The sequence below is a fragment of the Megalops cyprinoides genome, chromosome 4, assembly GCF_013368585.1.
Source record: "Megalops cyprinoides isolate fMegCyp1 chromosome 4, fMegCyp1.pri, whole genome shotgun sequence".
In the NCBI taxonomy this organism is placed as follows: domain Eukaryota; kingdom Metazoa; phylum Chordata; class Actinopteri; order Elopiformes; family Megalopidae; genus Megalops; species Megalops cyprinoides.
Window position 1 is genome coordinate 41545658 of NC_050586.1, and position 18972 is coordinate 41564629.

The following is an 18972-nucleotide window of genomic DNA, read 5'->3' on the forward strand; positions in this document are numbered from 1 at the left end:
GTCACCATATTAAACTACTTCTGAGAAAAATTTGCCTGCAGTCTTTGGAGAGCTCTTTGACCTAACCATGAGTGACTTTTAGTAAGGTATCTGAATATTGTTAGACTGCATTTTCTTGAATTACCAAGCCAGAAATTTCAAGTCTTTCTTTGTAGTTCTGTTTGTTTTACACAAGTGCACATCCTTGCAGCCAGACCAAGCAGAAAAGAAGATGCCTTTTTGGGAAGACAATGAGATGTCTAGAAGAAGACAGTATGTTAAATAGAAGTTAAGTTTAGACCACTGTACAAAATGAAAAGTATTATATTCCTTCATTTTCTGTGGTTAATTGTTGTGTTCTGAGAATGTCTAGCTTCATTATTAACTGATTGCTTTGCCTTTGATTTAAAATTTAAAAATGTATTTCTTCACTATGTTTGTGATGAATGTGAAATTGTTCAACATTGAACTGACTGATCATGCAGTTTTAAAACTTTCATCATCAATATTACATAATGGTAGTTGGCTACACCAGTAAGATGCATCAATATATTTGTTTGTATTGTACGAGCAGCACCTGCCACATTTGCATTGTCATTTGTTTTCTTGATTAATGTCTTGCCCACAGTAACTGTTGCATATGCAAAGTGAAGGTGAATTTCCTGAGAAAACAGTCATTCCAGTTTGTAAAATTCAGCACTTTCACAGATCCCTGAATGTTTCAAGCACTGTCCTGTGCCTCTACCACAATTATTGCATATAGATTGGTTAGGGTTGAGTGAGATGCCCAAAGGTAGGCTTCTGATCATATTCAGAGGTCAGTTGGACAGAATTAAGTGGGTTACATAATTATATAATGGAATGAGGCAAGTTAGCAATTTAATAATTAGTATTCCCTATAAACTTCCAAACAACTATTTTAATTACATTAAGAATAAAACACATTGACAGATGAGATCCAAATATAGCCTGCTAACTACAGTGTCATATTACACACTGAAGTCTAATGACATAATTGAAAGCAATGTTCTGTTTACTAAGCAAAATCACATTTGCAACTGCATATTCAATGAGGAAAAAATAATGCCTACATCTCAATGAATCAGAATTATGCTGCATTGGATCAGATTTTACATGTTCAGTCTGAATTCAACTGCAGTGCTGTCATGGCAAGAGGGAGATTTTACCACACCTCATCCCATTGAAAATGGGTATGGACTGCATTCCTGATAATAGGATGGCTGGCACAGAATGTGGAAATACAAAAGGTCAATTTAACCCAAATTTATGAATTTATTTGTACATTATACATTATTACAACTGTAAGGGAGTAGGGGTCATGAGTATAACAGGAGTTCTGTTTTTGGTTTTGTTGATTTATATACAGTAAGTCTTAGATAAACTTTACACACTGTGCCACACAACCCAAAACTTACAGTTTAAATTCCTGGTAATAAAGAATAAAATTCACTGAGCTTATGGTTTTACTGTGAGCATGTCATGATTAAAGTTTTAGCACTGATGGCACTTTTCTGTACTAAAACTTAAACTGCTCCATTCCTGTCAGTGATTTATGGAGCAGTTAAATTCTGCAATGAATATAAAATTTAATAATAAACAATAAATAAATCTCAAAGTGAAGTCAGTTACAATTGTTGTTGACATGAGGAATAGCCAGAGAGGATCCCCACTCAGAGCTGGTTGAGGCAAAAATGTGGGCAGTCTGACAGTCTAACAGCACTGAGAGAAATAAAACAAAACAATAACAGAAAAGCAAAGACGAAACGAGAGCTGGTGCTTTAGTTAGGCTCATCACACAGGTCTATTAGAGGAGGTTTTTTTCCCTCCTTTTGGTCATGAGGAGGGCTATACATCTTAATTTGTGCCGAGAGTCACTATGCATTTCCCAATTTGCTTTAGATTGAGAAGTGATACGACAAGAGAAATTGTTTAATCCATACTGCTATAACATACTATGATTTTGCCATGAGTGGTGGCTAACTGTTTTCCTAGTTTATCAATTTCAGTCTCCTGCTCTCTCAAGAGGGAAGCAAATTCAGAAATTTAAGTACATTCACTTTAACATTTCCACATTTATTGGGAAGCTTGTGGGCCTTCATCAGCCCGTCAGTAGACAATTCAAATAGGCAATTTAATGCTGGGTGAGACAGCAGCCTAACCAAATCAAAATTCTTTGATCAATAGCACTTCTATAAACTTCCTAAGACACTTCTGTGCTTATTGAGGCCATCCATTCCATGACAGTTTTAAAAGTTTGAATTGCCAGCGCTGACAGCATAACTTTTGCCGTGCTTTTACCGTGATCACTTGAGCAGCGAGGACTAGCAACTATTCATACTGTCATGGCTTTACATTTACATTTTTTCATTTAGCAGATGCTTTTATCCAAAGTGACTTAGAAGTGAGGTAGAGTACAACACAAGCAAAAAACCATAAGGAGTCAACAATATTAGAAGCGCTGCATGACCAGGTTTCAATGGTTGGCCAGACAAGGTACAAGATAACTGGTAGAGCTAATGAGTGCGTGAAACCATTAGATTACTTTTTATAGTTTAAAAGAAAACAGTTTAGAGAAGATTATAGTTTTAGAATAGAAGCAACATGGCAAGTACCCATGATTTACACTTTTTTAAAATTTTTTTTTTTACAACTTTTTATTAAGAAAAGAAAAGAAACATTATACAACATACATTTTCTCCCTTTTTAACCCCCCTCATAATACACAGTTACACATATAGAATGGGTTCGTATGAACATAGAGAATTAAAAGTTATCAAAACCTCTGTATTCCCCTCCCCACCCTCCCAATGGTGACCCCATACACACCCCCACCCCAGATCTCTCCCCACAAAAAAATGAACAAACAGAAGATTAAAGCAGGTCACGCTGCACTCTCTCTTTCACTCACTCCCACGCCCGGAGAGTCTTAAGGCTGGCTGCATGCATTTGGGCCACAGACCCCTCCATCAGGACAATTTCAAGAAAAGAGCTGGCCCATTGTTGCCAAGCCAAGGAATGCGGCGGTTGCCATCTCAAGGCCAACATTTTCTTGGCTGCAGTGAGACCAGCCCATAGAATATGTGTCTGTTGCAGAGACAAATCTAAGGATAAGTTGTCATTAAGTAGAAGCAAAGTCGGTGAAAGTGGGATCCTAACTTCAAGCATGTTGCTTAAAGTGAGAGATATTTGCTTCCAGAATCTAACCACATCAGGGCATTCCCAATACATATGCATAAATGACCCCAGGGTGTTAAGTGGACATAGGTCACAATTGGGAGATGTAATGTTCTTCATAGAGTGACGCTTTCTGGGGGTTAGTTACATCCTGTGAGCAAATTTGAAATGTATTAATTGATGATGAGGGTTTTTAGATGTACCACACAAATTTTCCAAAGCTCTTCATTGTATACAGCAGATACACTATATGGACAAAAGTATTCGGACGCCTGACCATTACACCAACAGGGACTGTAATGACATTGTATTCAAATACATACCATACCATTATCCCTCCTCCACCAACCTTCACAGTAGGCACAATGCAGTCAGGCAGGTAATATTCTCCTGGCATCCGCCAAACCCAGACTCGCCCATCTGACTGCCAGAGAACAGAGAAGCGTGATTCGTCCACTGCTCCACAGTCCAGTGTCGGTGTGCTTTACACCACTCCGTCCGACAGTTGGCATTGGACTTGGTGATGTGAGGCTTGCATGCAGCTGCTCGGCCATGGAAACCCATTCCATGAAGCTCCCGCCACACAGTTTTTGTGCTTACATTAATGCCAGTGGAAGTTCGGAACTCTTCAGCTATGGAATCAGCAGAGCGTTGGCGACTTTTAAGCACCATGCGCCTTAGCAGTCGTTGACCCCGCTCTGTGATTTTACGTGGTCTTCCACTTCGCGGCTGAGTTGCTGTTGTTCCTAAACGCTTCCACTTTCTAATAATATCACTTCCAGTTGACCGTGGAATATCCAGCAGGGATGAAGTTTCATGAACCGTCTTATTGCAAAGGTGGCATCCTATCACAGTACCACACTTTAAGTCACTGAGCTCTTCAGAACGACCCATTTTGTATCACAAATGTTTGCAAAAATGGAGACTGCATGGCTAGATGCTTGATTTTATACACCTGTGGCAACGGGTCTGATTGAAACACCTGAATTCAATAATTAACAGGTGTGGCCAAATACTTTTGTCCATATAGTGTAAATCCTTATGCCAAATAGCTTCTACCAGTAATGGTCAGAAATAAATTTGTAGAGTTTAGAAACCATCCCTCGTGTAGGTCCTACCGAGGCTAATAATTTATTAAAAGGATGTGTAGGGAGTGTTGCTCCCCATGGGACACCGTATGCTCGGATGGCTGATCTTAACTGCAGGTAAAAGAAAAAAGATGATCCAGGTAGATCGTAATCAGCTCGTAAATCATTAAAGGCTCGTAAACCACTGTCATCATACAGGTCTCTTAAAACATTAATTCCCCCATTCTTCCACTGTGGGTATGAAAAAGGTATATTGCCAGTGAGTAGTGAAAAGTTATTGGATATCGGTAAGTGGTTGTGCCATTTATAATCTGCGCGTACATGCTTCATTACAGTATGGCATGTTGTGAGTAGACATGAAATTACAGTGCCTAAACGTAATTTGGCTTTTTTCAGTGGTATGTTGGAATATACTAAATCCTACAGTCTGTGAGGTAACGAGAGATTCTCTTCAATTGGTCTCCAAGAGAGGAATTAGGACTGAACCATGTAGAGAGAGGATGTAACACGAAGGACCAAAAATACATCTTAAAATCTGGCAGGGTCTAGTCCTCTGTGTGTTTTGTCTTGCTGGAGCATTGTGAGCTTTAAACGAGGCCTTTCCTTTCCATATGAACTTGGAGATTAGCAAGTGAGGTTTTTCACAGTAGAAGAGGGCGAAAAGTAGCAGAGAAAGGGGGCAGCCCTGGCTAGGTCCCCTAGATACTGGAAACCGGGCAGAGCAAATATTGCCCATGCAGACCACTGCCGGGGGATTTGTGTATAAGACTTTGATCATGCTAATGAATTGTGTACCTAGCCCAAATTTGTCCAAAGTAGTCCTGAGATAATCCCACACCAACCTATCAAATGCTTTCTCAGCATCTAATGACAGGACCGAGCAGGAAGAATCAAGACAACCTGCCGTTTGAATGATGTGCAACAGGCGACACACATTATCAGATGCTGGACAGGTTTTAATGAAACCGGTTTGATCATTGTGTATCAGTTTTGTGAGATGTGTCTCTAATCGGGTTGCCAGCATTTTGATGTATACTTTAACATCCACATTCAAAAGGAATTTCAGCCTTGCCCTTTACGCACTCAGATTTGACTGGATTCCTTGAATCTTTTAATTATATTGTGCACTGTAGAGGGTGAAATGCCCAAAATCCTACCGATTTGTCTTTGGGGAACGTTGTCCTTATAGTGCTGGATTATTCGCTGACGCATCTGTTGGCAAATTGGCGAGCCTCAACCCATCCTTGCTCTTGAAGGACTAGGCCTTTCTTGGAGGCTCCTTATATACTATAACACGATTGCCTCACCTGTTTAAGATCACCTGTTTCACATCACCTTGTTATTTCAACTTGTCACATCATTGTAAGAATTGAGTAAGGCACGGGTCCGATGATCGGCAAAGCGTCACCAAAAAACAGTCTCTTTGGGTTCGCGGAGTAATTGAACCCTGATTGACACATTGAGGCACTTTATATACCTTATCTGCATTTCATTTACTGTCTCAACTTTTTTGGAATTGGGGTTGTAAATGTTTTGTTAAAATATTTGTATTTTTTATGTTAATGCTAATATTTGATTATAAGGGCACACTAAGCGGGTTGCAAATCATTTTAATAGTATGTTAAGTTTTTGTACATAGGTTCTTTGCTGTTTTCCTGTAATATACTGTTAGAATAAAGCAATAAATGTATCAGTGTCTCCTCATATAATTTGTAACATTACAGTATACTGGGAATCAGTAAATTTAAAACATATTGTGGAGAAGGCTTGCTGTTGTTTAGGTGGGTGATTGGCAACTCCATACCAGACAACGAAGTAACAGTTTGATCTTGTGTTGACCAGTGTTGATCATGTAGGCCTATGTTGACCAGCGTTGACTCTTGTTCGTCCGTGACTTCATAAAAAGTCAGTATCCCATGACCATGATTTTAGAGTGTTAAACCATTATCCCAAATTGCGCGAAATGCCTCATCAAGCATAGTATAAGCTTAAAAGCTGAGATGTTTTGCTCACAGTTTGGTCCCCCCCACTTCAAAAATCTCTCCTGCGCCCCAGTAACAAAATAGGACGCAAGTACATTTAGCATTACCACAACAGGTTAAATTCAAAGTTGTAAATAAAAATAAAAACACAATTATTAATACAATTTTGTATTACAGTCCTCATAATAAAGGTGCTTCCTTGCATTGCCTAAAATGACAAGCAATGCCGTGAGTGGATAGGTAGCTGGCCTGTATCTTTGACACGCTAAGTTTGGAGACTGCAGTTCTGTCCTGTGATAATGTTTTGTACAGGTCATCTAGCGCTGGCGCTATCCTGAAAGACAGGTCAAGTTCCACTCTAAATGTAAGAAAGCGGACTTTATGATTGCACATGTGGTCTTGTATGGATGAAGCAGCAGCAGCTACACTGGCCACAGCTCCTGGCAAAATTGACGTATAACGAAGAGCCCGAACATCTGCTTTGTGTGAGGGATCTGTATCATGCCGTGATAATGCCTTTTTGCCACTTGTCTAGGGTTGCCAACTGTCCCCTAAAATACAGAATCATATGCATTGTGCAGTTAGGTTGCACGGTGAGAGGTATAAATTCAGGCCAGCACGTGGTATTGTTTACAGACACAGTGGCTGACAGGCTTGTAGGCTAGTTAAGCAAAATAAGCAAAATGAGCGACACCGAAGAAAAAGTAGTGCTCATGACCAGCTCGAAGGACAAAGACATCATCAACAAGAAAGGTCAATCAACTTCAGTAGTTTGGAGATATTTTGGCTATTTACAATCTGACAAAAAAGAGAGCAACACCACAAACCTGTTTCATCATTTGAAACAATATCACCCATTAGAACATGCAGACAGTAAGAAATTACAGTCACAAACAAATGTTTAGTGGACTCTCGACAAACACCAGGCCAGTACCCAGTGCGACTACCTAGCAGCAAATGATCGTATCAGCATTTTCAAGCACCGTGCCTTATGACAAAAAAAAAATAAATAAATAAATAAAAATAAATAACGAAAAGGCACATCACAAAGACATCACAAATGCAACTGCATATTGCATTGCAAAAGACATGCCTCCCATTAGCACTGTCAAAAATGAGGGATTCAAGAAGCTTATCAGAGTCCATCAAATGTAGTTTTTATATATATATTGTTTTTCTTAAAATACAGTTGTTTTATTCTAAAGAATGAGAAAATATATGTAAAACTGTTGTTTTGCACAGCCCAAATAAAATTCTTGAATGATAATCTGTTACACACGTATTCCTATCGCTAAAAAATACAAAATACAAATTCAGGTTTGTGTGTTTGCTTGTCTTAATACATGGGCTTATAGATACATGTCTGGTAAATGGTTGAAGCCATTGCAGTTTCCTTGATGTGATTATGTAGTATGGATAGGACAACCAAGTATGTGGGTATTTTTATGTTATATATTTAGATACAGTACGTCTACTACTGAAGGTTAATGCAGGTGTAAGACCCGTTATATTTGTTATAGGTCCACAGTAGTCGGAGATCCCCAGTCCAACACCCCCCGTTCCAAATTTCCATTTCAGGAAGTTGGCAACCCTACACTTGTCCCAGACTGTATTTTTTTTTTCGAACACATGGTGCAAAAGCAGGTCCCCGGCTCATTTAATTTGTGACACCATGTGCCGAACGCTTGTCCGTCATTACCATTTTTATCTAACCAAGCCTGTCACCATTTATTTGTTTTTTTACCTTCACAATTTTTGCTTCCATGCTCCATCTATTTCAATGCATGCTAGCTTATAGTGCAGAAATCAAGTGATACAGGCACCGCTAATGCTTCCTGGCACCGCCTCACAGAAAGTTGAAACTAGTTGCCCGATTGGATAAGAACAGTCCTCTCGTGTCAGTACATCGCCTGAACAGGCTACTATTTGGTTAAAACTCATCCGAAAAAACACCACACCAGTGACTGTTTTTAATAGAATTGTGTTCCAGTGTGGTAATATCAGAGCCCATATACACTAGTAATAATTCATTGCCTGATGTAAAATCGCTGCAAGCTGGGGCCTGAGATCTTTAACCCATGCATTACAGCAACTGTATTCTGCGGTTTTTGTGATTTTTAGCAAAGTGATCAACAAATGAGTCAAGACCCAAAGCCTTTGCCCTCCTAGGCTCAATATTTAGTACACCAAGATTACTCAATCTCTCATCGGTTATGGTGGACCTGAGGTAAGTTTTCACCAGCTTCAGCATATTATAACAATGGAGAGGAATGCACAACACTTCAGCAACCCAGAATATTAATAAACTGTTGTTGGCTTGCTTGAATTAATTTGTGTTGTGGTAACCTTTGTGCTTACATTTCACAAATATATAGCAAAACTGATGGAGATGAATGTATAGCGTGCCATCAACTCAGGCTAACCATTCACAAAGAGAGACATTTTCTTCCAAACACTATTGAAAAGCTTACAACAAGTATTAATACAAGCAAACTGTTACCTGTAGCTGTTTACGCTGGCTGCTATTAAGTTAACTAGTCAACAACATTATTTCCTGACCAGAAGTCTTATCTTGTAAAAATTACTAAAATAAAATAGTTTTGCTCACCTTCAATACTTCGTGGTAGTCTCACAATGTTTAGCTTCGATTCTTGCTTCTAGTCAGAGCTGACAGGTGGTTGGTAGCCTACTTTCTTTCGTACTATCTGACTAGAATGCTGAGCCACATTTGTTCCGCCCTTCGCATCAGCGCCATATCATCGCAAGAAATCGATAAATTTATTATTATTGTATTACTCTTTGTTCGAAGGGGGGCCACAGAGGAGTCCAAACTCAGTGTTACAGGGGCACTGGCCCCTGTTGGCCCCTCCCTAAAACCGCCTGTGTTAGACAGAGAAGGCAAATTGAGTCCTTGAAAAAACGTGTGCATGCGCTTGTCCCAAGTGAGATTTCAGACTTATAGAGAGTATAAAAAAAAGTTTAAAAGTCGGTGTTGACATCACGAGGGTCAGTGAGAGTACGAACATGTGTTTTATTGGCCATGATATTCAAGTATTTTTCATGGTTTTTCAGTCTTAAAGCTAACAGATGACTTGGTCGGGCTCCATTAAAATAATATGTTCTTCTGGTTCTGTGTATTAAGAACTCCGCTCTATGTCTTAACAGAGAGTTCAATTCAGTTTTTGTCACAGCTATTCTCCCTTGTAAAGCCTTGGAGTGTGTAGCTTGTTGATTTGCCTCAAGTGTGGTGAGAGTGTTCTCCAGCTCACTTATCCTGCTAAGTCTACTTTTATTAAGGTGAGATGAAAACACAGAGTCCCTAATACAGCCCTTTATGGCATCCCATAAAAATCTAGAGTTGTCCACTGAGCTTGCGTTAAGATCTATAAAGGTACTTAGTTTGTCTTTGAGAATTATGTCAGTATATATAAGTATTGAAAACAAACAGAAAAATGGTTGATAAGGATTTGTAGGTTACAACTGTCACTGTGCCAGATCCATTTGCTAATTCAAACACACAGTGGAAACTGATCGGAACATCCTAGCAGGTTGTGTGCAGTCCTCATCAAGCACCGTGTCGGAGTTGTATGCTAATGCAAAACATTTAACGTTAAGCAAGCCAGCTGGCTAAGTTACCTGAATGAGTGAAGTCTCTACTCTCTGAGGGAATCAGTGAAGTCCTTCGCCTCTTGTGGGGTACTGAATATACAGTATGACTCACTCCTCCACGTGTCACCTTGAGTCTCGCAGGATAGGGGAGAAAGGTACGAAAGTCTAATTTCTGCAAAGTATCCATCGCGTCCGAGAAAGCCAGCCTGCGCTTGAAAGTATGCGGGCTATAGTCGGGGCTGAAGCGGATGTTCTTTCCCTCCATTTCCACAACAGCGCTCCGCGCAGCTTTGAGGATCTTGTCTCCATCGGCGAAACGCAGCAGCTTCAAGGTAAGGGTGCAAGGAATGGGCTTTCCATTTGCATCTTCCTTGGGAATTCCTACTCGGTGTGCGCGCATAATTTCAACTGCACCCAGCTTTGGAAACCACCGTGGAATGGCATCTGACAGGTATTTTTTCATCAGCGTTTTCAGGGACCCCGTGCACACGTATGTTGTCTCTGCACGACTTGTCCTCCATGTCAGCTATCTTTTCCTCCAACCGGGCGTGTTGTGCAGCAAGCCTCTTCACAGAAGCAGAGAGCCGGCTGTACACCTCCGCCAGACGACTCTCGCTTTTCTCCATATAATCCCTACGATTTGAACATGCTCAGCGAGCTCCTCATTGTCGACTGAACAAGAAGTTATCGGCTGCTTACCAGCCACCTTTCTTGAGCTTGCTGCCATCACGGTGTGTAATAAGCTTTCAGAAAGCAAAAAAAAAAAAACGACCAAAAGCTTAGAAAAGTAGCGTAAGGTATGAAATTATTATTAAATTTTGGGGGGATTCTGCGAAGCAATGGTTGAAACCTTCTACATCCCTCGCGATGGTCACGTGACTCCACTATGATTTACAAGTTTGTAGATTAGTGCTATAGACCTTTTTAATGAATATTCATCAGCAAAGATGCTTTGTTTACAAACAGTGGGGTCTACTCATCGGTCAAGCTATTTTTGATTTTGCTTTTCAGCACACTGAACTTTAAACTAACATGCCACCTTTGGGACCATGCTGTTGTGTGGTTGAGTGTTCCTCGATACCTGGAACAAACAATTTATCCTCGATATAGAACTTTATATTTCCAAAAAAGAGGTTTCAACAGGAGGAAAGGATCACTGCTGTTACGTGAAAAGATTGGACACCGACAGCACATTCAAAGATTTGCAAACCATGACAATTAGACACTGAAATTTTTTTTGAAATATATTCCAAGAGTCTATAGGTAGCCACACTGTTTGGGTTGGTGGTAATTTGTGGCACACAATGTAATGTTCACAGGCTCACTGAACAGGTTTCTGTGAAGCTTGATGTACACAGGGATCACCAAATCAGTAAATTCGCTGAAAACTATATACAGTTGAACTTACAATGAACAATGGAACACAAACTCTTACTGCACAAATTTAACAGCATCTAGTGGACTTACTTCCCAGTTCAATCAAGGGTTTGGTGGACTTACTGTACAACTGCATCAAACTAAGTTTGACCAGCCTAAGCATTGTAACACGGGTTCAATGGACATACTCTGCATTTGTGACAGGAATTTGTGGTGTTTAATGAACACAATATGACATAAGATATGCTCAGATACACTCATAAAAACATAAATAGTGTTGGGGTGAACTTACTGACCACACCAATGTGACACCAAGTTTTGGTGGAACCAGATTAGAATTTATACAAACCACATACGCAGGCAACAGTACGCCGTGCTTGGAGCGCAACATATCTCGCACCTGTGTACCTACTTTGCTTTGCTTTAGAATTCTAGGTTAATTCTACCTAAAGTCTGAATTTGTACTGACAAAGAGCTCATTTCAGTCTTAAGACCTCTGCCAAATCAATGACCATTGTACCTAGCGAGGAAGCCAGAAGACGTGAGCCTCCAGTGACAGACCTGGATGATGCTTTTTTTTCTTAGACCTGCGTCCCATTCTTTCCATAATAGAAACTTATTCTCCAGCTTGGATCAATTTGCCTCCAATGGCATGTTGGTTATGGATACAGGATTTGCCTTCCACAGCCAGTCGTGGATTCAGAGCAGAGTGTGTCAGTTATTGGGGAAGAATTCTGCCTTCCAGAGCTGGCTGTAAGTTGAGGATGCCAGGTGCATCCCTTTCTCAGAGCTCAGGAGGGTCCCCTTTCAGAACTGGTTGAGGTAAAAATATGGGCAGTCTGTTTCTGGGGAAATCTGTTTCAGGGAGTCCCACATCAAAAGTTTTAACATGATTAATGTTGAAACTAGCAGAATCCCTTTGTTATACTTTTTTTGTCTAACTTTTTTGACATTTTGTGGAGCTCTGAATATTTACTCACTGTAAAAGCCAGTCACTCCTTACTATGGATATTTACATGTTTTTTTCTTTATTTTGATTGTTAGCAATTTGTTTGCTCAATCTTTACACAGTCACTGTGCCAACTGTAAAGGGAGTTGTGACAGTTGTGAAAATTGTCAGTGACATGCTCTGACCTTGCATACGCGAGCTATCCTGGGGATCAACAGTTTGCCAAAGAAATCGTACTCCACTGACACCTCCGTGAAGAAGTAATAGATCTTGTCATCCTCACCATCTGCATTTTTGCTTTCTCTGATGACGTCTGCAAAAACAAAACTGGGCTCTGGGTGGAAGAAGGAAATAAAATGCATAATCATCAGTCTGAGAACACTCTCTGTGCTTGTCCAGAATGCATGAAACTTTCTAAGATCCATGTTTACTGTGATGATTTATCTAAAGAAATTCTGTACTACCCACAGTGCTGTGGTTTTACTGGGAAGATACTAAACTTAAGGGCAAAGAGCAGTTGGCACATTTGGGGTTTCTTACCTAAGCATTAGTTAGTATGAATATAAATACTATACATTCAGGTCATTGTATTTAAACAGTGATTGTACGTAAGATAACTGTTGGGTCGTAGGACTGTAAGACACCAGTCATATTTATCACCGCTCTCAACCTGGAGTGTCGGCCAGAACACTACTTAAGGCCAGGATACACTTTACTGAAGCACAGGCACAGGCATAGTCTTCACACAGGAAATGGGAATAAAGGGATGGTACAACTTAATTGTATTGAGAATGTGTGTGGTTATGTAAACAAACAAAGAAAAAAAAGTAATGCTACACATACATTGTGCAGCACTCATAGCGTTATCTGAACAGGAATATGCACCCTGAAGTACAACTTAATACACAAGCAACTATAAACAGCACTCTTATACACAGGCATACAACCAAACTTATCTAACATGAAGTACACCTGATAAGGTTAAAGATTCTTTGGCTGACTTAATACAGAAGCAACGTAGCAAGCTAACTACAAAGGTATATGTAAACACGTTTCAATTCACGCTAACAATAAACTGACATTTAACTGCCCATGAAGACATAATTAACATATAAATTACATCAACTTACTTCTGTCATTGACACACAACTTAAGGAGAACAATAAGTTGTCCATAGTTTGTAATATCAAACCGCTGAATAACTAGCACACCACATAAAGGAGCACAATGTGGCTTTCACAGAAAGTCCGTCCGTGATGACATAAGCGCTGCACCCAAACACTACCTCAATGTATCAACTAAAGAACACAAAGGTGCAATGCAAACTGAAATTATTATGTCCGACCTGTGTCAATAAATGAATATTAAATGAAATTAAAGTAAGTTTAGAGCCTTTTGTACAGTGATAAATGAATTTATGAAACAGGATGCATTTAAAAATCTCATTTACTGACGGATTCAGGTTTGTTTCACTTCCTTGTCAGAATATGACCAGCAGTAGTTTCTGTACGGTAGTATTGACTGTCACATCTGCAATTGTACCATCCCTCTTACCATTCATACAACTCTCTCAACACTCTTACCACTCTTACCATTTAACCAGGATGTTGAGTACTCTGTCCGCAACAGATTTTGTGAACCAGAGTATCTGGAAATTATTGGCTCACTTCCTAGGAAATTGTAAGCAGTCCCAGAGAAAAGCTCTCCATCTGAAGAAGAGTATAATGTTATCCTGCTGAACCTCAATTAAATTAAATAGAAATTCATTAAAATCTGGAATTCTGACTCAAAAGATCTTGATTCCATTAGATCAAATGCAATAATATCCAAAAAATCTATATTTTATTCTGAAAAACTGAAATGAGCAAATACATTTTAAAGTATATGTTAGTATCAGAACATTCATCATGTTATAAAAGTTAACTCCTCAAGTGTTACAGCTTTACAGCAAGTGATGCTCTTATACAAAGTTATGAGTTATGGTATTGAAGATGTTTGAAACAACGACAAACAAGGACCCTCACAGTGACAGATTTGATACAGGTATCTAATAGCAATAACTATGTTTTTTTGTCAAGACGTGAAGTGAGCAATACAGGTGTCAGTAATCAACTTACCAACCATGACTGTGGTGAAACTTTGTGCAGGATCAAAAGAACACTTTCCTTTACCATCTTCTAGATTGTGTTCCAATTTAAAATCTTTGATAGACTGCAACCAAAGAGATACAACACTTATATCTAGTCTGATAGAAAGTAAAAGAATTATAGATATTTGGTCTCTTTGCTTACCAGATAGTCACAGAGGGGCTGGAAAGCATGTGTCCCACAGACATACAGACTGTCATCATTAAGCACTTGAAGAACTCGGATGTAATTAAGGCACTCTGTCTGTAGTAAATACAACTACATTACTGGTCATTTACACATGATGCTGCACAGTATTTTGTACTTGTATTGGTTGTAAATACAGGATTTTGTGCATTTCTAACATACCTCTTTAGACTTCCCTTTTAAGGTGCACATAGTAATACTGCCTTCTGGAACTTTCCAAATTACCTGAGAGAGAGAGAAAAGAAGAACAGAGGAAAATACTGAAATATTGTTCCCTACAGTTTTAACTCATAATAAACATCACAACATTGGATGGATGTGAGTCTTGTGGTATTTATAACAATAAATTTGGTAATTCACTGATATTCTTAAAGTCACATTATACCTTTTTATTCATGACTGACACATTTCTCATGTTCAGCTCAAAGATGGCTTCCCTTGCACCCACATACAGCACACCTTTATCTTCACTCAGTAACAGAGTGGAGTAATTGAAGACTCCTGGTTCTGAGAATTCTATCAAAGTGATATCTGTTGATAAAATCAAGATGCACAACCACATCAGTTCAGTCATCTGGAATGACTTTTAACATTTCCCCCAAACAAAAAGTTACCCAGTAATATTTAATGAATAATTCCACAGTGTGCAGTATCCCCTGTTGAAAGGGACATACTAAACAACCATAACTGTAGCACTAATAACAAGAAAATTCTTGAATAAACTTTGGGTGAATGGTCTACTTTATTATAATTGACATGTGGAAACAATGTTGTCATAGTAAATCTATGATAAGTTGAATAAGTGTCCATATGTTACCTTGCCATTTCCATGATGTCCTTGGAATTATGGTGGGGCTGTATGTCAACACTTCCAGAACAAACCTCAGGAACATTCCAAGAACCATCAATGTCATGTTGGACTCTGAATTCTTTGGCATTGGAGTTACTTTTGCAGACAGGAGAATACCATCAGTTATCCTTTTATGAGATACATGAGAAGCACCAATTCTATAGATTCTTCCCTTTAGAGAGTGGCTGACATCACTTCCCTTAACAGTCTGAAAATTCATCTCATCACTACATGTATTGCCTTGAGGTAAGAATAATGTGAAGCAATTTTCAAATCAGTGATGAAAAGTGATGCATTTCCACCTGCACTTGTGTTTGCTCTGCTTACTGGTTACTCTGTTTTTTTGAGAATATTGGTGTATTTTACATATATTGACTTAGTATGTGACTTAGTCGTCTGCTCCTTTGGTCTGGTCCAGAGTATCTTCTGTTGACTTGAATTGTGTACAGTATTTACAGCATTTATATTCTCTCTTTATAAGATGAACACTGTTGTAAATGAAATATGTAGAAATAAGTGCTAATAGTTATATTTTTAAATATTAATATGTATACTATTTTATCCATATTACATATTATTAACACAGAATTTTGAGTATCCCTGAAATGATAAATAGGGCCATCTGGCCATACCCATAAGCACCACTCCACAAACTGATATGCCGCTGTACGTACTAAGTAATTCTTTAGACATCGATTCAGACTTCAGTTTGAGACAACAAATGCGCACGTGTTTATCAAAAGTCAACAACACCTGAAGCAAATTGTAAAGTATAAATAAAACCAGGTGAGTGGGCTAAATAAAATAATTTCGTATTGTCACAGTATGGGCCAGTATACTCAATAATAACTCCCTGCCGTGTCCATCTGGGAGACAGCTAACTATCGGCACACTTGCTAGCTAGCTAGCTTGCTCCTGCTAGTAGCTCGGTTAAGTTGAAGACATTGCAATTCAATCTCAAAGCCACCAACGCAGCCCAACTGCCACGAGAGTCTGCTGAAACAGACTACAAACGATAAGATATACAGAAAAGATCAAATGTTTAGCTGGCAAAGACTTTATTCCCTTGATGCCCAGGCTAAAATCTGCAAGAGAAATGTTTGGCTACTTTAATCACACTGTGTTCAGTACTATTACTTACAAATTCATTACATTATGTAATTACGAAAAGTTTTTTTTTCCCGCATGAAAATGAAAGCAGGTCAGGAGGAGATCGTTTTTACTTCCCACCATCCGTATTCATTATAGGGACAGAGCGCATTTAGGCCACGCCCACGTCGTGGGGGAAAACAACGCTGCAATTTCCATTGATTTGAATTGCACAGTTCTCTTTCTTGTCTTAAAACTAAAATTGCAACCACGCCAAAAGGCGCGGTGGGTTACACGGCAAATAAGATAACTAACCCCGATTTAAGCTTTTACAGGATTCCAAGACGCAAAACGGCGCCAAAAAGACGTCATAGTTGGCTTAAAGCTACCAGACAGGAGGGCTCCCTAGCCACGGGGACCTTATGGGATCCCGATACTATTTACGTCTGTGTGTGCAGCAGATATTTTGTGTCAGGTAGTTCAAAAAGTGAATTAATTCTTTATCTGAGAATTTGTTGTTAAAAAATTGTATATGATTGATTCCAATTCTCCAGATATATGGATGGGATGGGGTGTGGGATGGCATGAAAACCATCACTGGGTGCAAAAAGAACACAACAGGGGTGGTGGAGGGGGGTGTTGAGAGAGCAAACGAATTCAACATCTTTTTCAATCGGTTTGACTCAACACCTGCCCGCCCACTCACCCCCCCCACATCCCCAGCCTCCCTATCTAGCCCCCCTCCTCCTTCTCCTCCTCCTCCTCCTCCACCCCTCTCCAACCCCCCTGACTCCTCCACTTCCTCCATCTCCTTCACCATGGACCAGGTCAGGCAGGAGCTGAGGAGACTCCGCCCCAGGAAGGCAGCTGGTCCGGACAGGCTGTGTCCGAGGCTGCTGAGGGCCTGCGCTTCAGAGCTGACCGAGCCCCTGCAGCACATCTTCAACCAGAGCCTGCACCAGGGGAAGGTCCCCACCCTCTGGAAAACATCGTGTATCATTCCGATACCAAAGAAGGGACGGCCCAGTGACCTGAAGGACTTCAGACCTGTTGCCCTCACTTCTCATTTGATGAAGACTTTGGAGCGGCTGGTGATGAATGCCCTAACACCACAGGTGCAGCAAGCCCAGGACCCTCTTCAATTTGGTTACAGGAAGAATGTGGGAGTTGAGGACGCGGTGCTGTACCTCCTGCACCGTACCCACACATTCCTGGACAGAGAGAGTGGCACTGTGAGAATTCTATTCATAGATTTCTCAAGCGCCTTCAACACCATACAGCCTCTACGCCTGAAGGAAAAACTCACCAGCATGCAGGTCGACCCACCCCTTGTGTCCTGGATCACAGACTACCTCACTGACAGACCTCAATTTGTCAGGTTGGGGTCTGTAACATCAGACATGGTGACTAGCAGCACGGGGGCGCCACAAGGGACTGTGCTCGCCCCCCTCCTCTTCACCCTGTACACAGCAGACTTCATGCACAACACCGAACTGTGTCACGTGCAGAAGTTTTCTGACGACACCGCCATCGTCGGGTGCATCAGGGGGAGTGATGAGGGGGAGTACAGGGCCCTTGTGAAGGACTTTACCACCTGGAGTCACCTGAACCACCTGCAGCTCAACACCTCAAAAACAAAGGAGATGGTACTGGACTTTAGGAGGCACTGCACATCTCCTCTGCCTGTTGACATCTGTGGTGAGGAGATTGAGGTGGTCACCTCCTATAAGTACCTGGGCCTGCAGCTGGACAATAAACTGGACTGGTCTGCCAACTGTGACTCTGTGTACAGGAAGGTGCAGAGCAGGCTGTACTTTCTCAGACGACTGGCATCTTTTAGCATCTGCAAAAAAATGTTGCAGATGTTTTATCAGTCGGTGGTGGCCAGTGCACTTTTCTACGGGGTGGTGTGTTGGGGGGGGAGCGCCAAACAGAAGGACACACAGAGACTGGAGAAACTGGTCAGGAAGGCCTCCTCCATCATTGGTGCGGAGCTGGACTCTGTGGCATCGGTGGCAGACAGGAGAGCACTCCTCAAACTGCTCTCTGTCATGGATGACAGCAGCCACCCACTCCACAAGCTGGTGGTGGGGCAGAGGAGCAGCTTCAGTGAGAGGCTGATCTCACTGAACTGCTCCTCCGAAAGATGCCGCAGGTCATTTCTTCCCAGAGCCATAACACTGTACAACACCACACGTGGGAGAGGAGGGGAAAGGAGGAGCACTGTGTAGTCTTTTAGTCATTTAACTTTTTAGTCTTTTTACCCATGCGCTGTGTCCTTTACCCATGTACTGTTCACTGTTTTTATCTGTTTATTTATTTATTTATTCTTTTTGCACTTCCGCACTTTTAATGGTTGTATTATGGTTTTTATTATGAATGTACTGTATGTCAGCGAGCAGCTGGATAACTTAATTTCCCACTGGGATTAATAAAGTACATATCTATCTATCTATCTAGTTAGTTAGCTGGCTATCTAGCTACGGTAGCTTGCTCTAGGTTAGCTAGCTAGCTAGCTACC

At 40.6% G+C, this 18972-nt stretch overlaps 1 protein-coding gene across 1 annotated transcript in view; it reads right to left on the reverse strand.

The window, feature by feature from the left end:
* LOC118776403 (semaphorin-4D-like) overlaps window positions 1-18972 on the reverse strand; it is a 67523-nt gene that overhangs the window by 13689 nt on the left and 34862 nt on the right. The window contains exons 3-9 of the mRNA XM_036526741.1: window positions 15330-15458; window positions 14898-15043; window positions 14675-14737; window positions 14471-14569; window positions 14297-14390; window positions 13772-13888; window positions 12365-12513 (exon numbers count right to left, since the gene is read on the reverse strand). Of these exons, the coding sequence (XP_036382634.1) occupies window positions 12365-12513; window positions 13772-13888; window positions 14297-14390; window positions 14471-14569; window positions 14675-14737; window positions 14898-15043; window positions 15330-15450 (789 nt within the window). The 5' untranslated portion in view covers window positions 15451-15458. The remainder of the gene's footprint in view (window positions 1-12364; window positions 12514-13771; window positions 13889-14296; window positions 14391-14470; window positions 14570-14674; window positions 14738-14897; window positions 15044-15329; window positions 15459-18972) is intronic.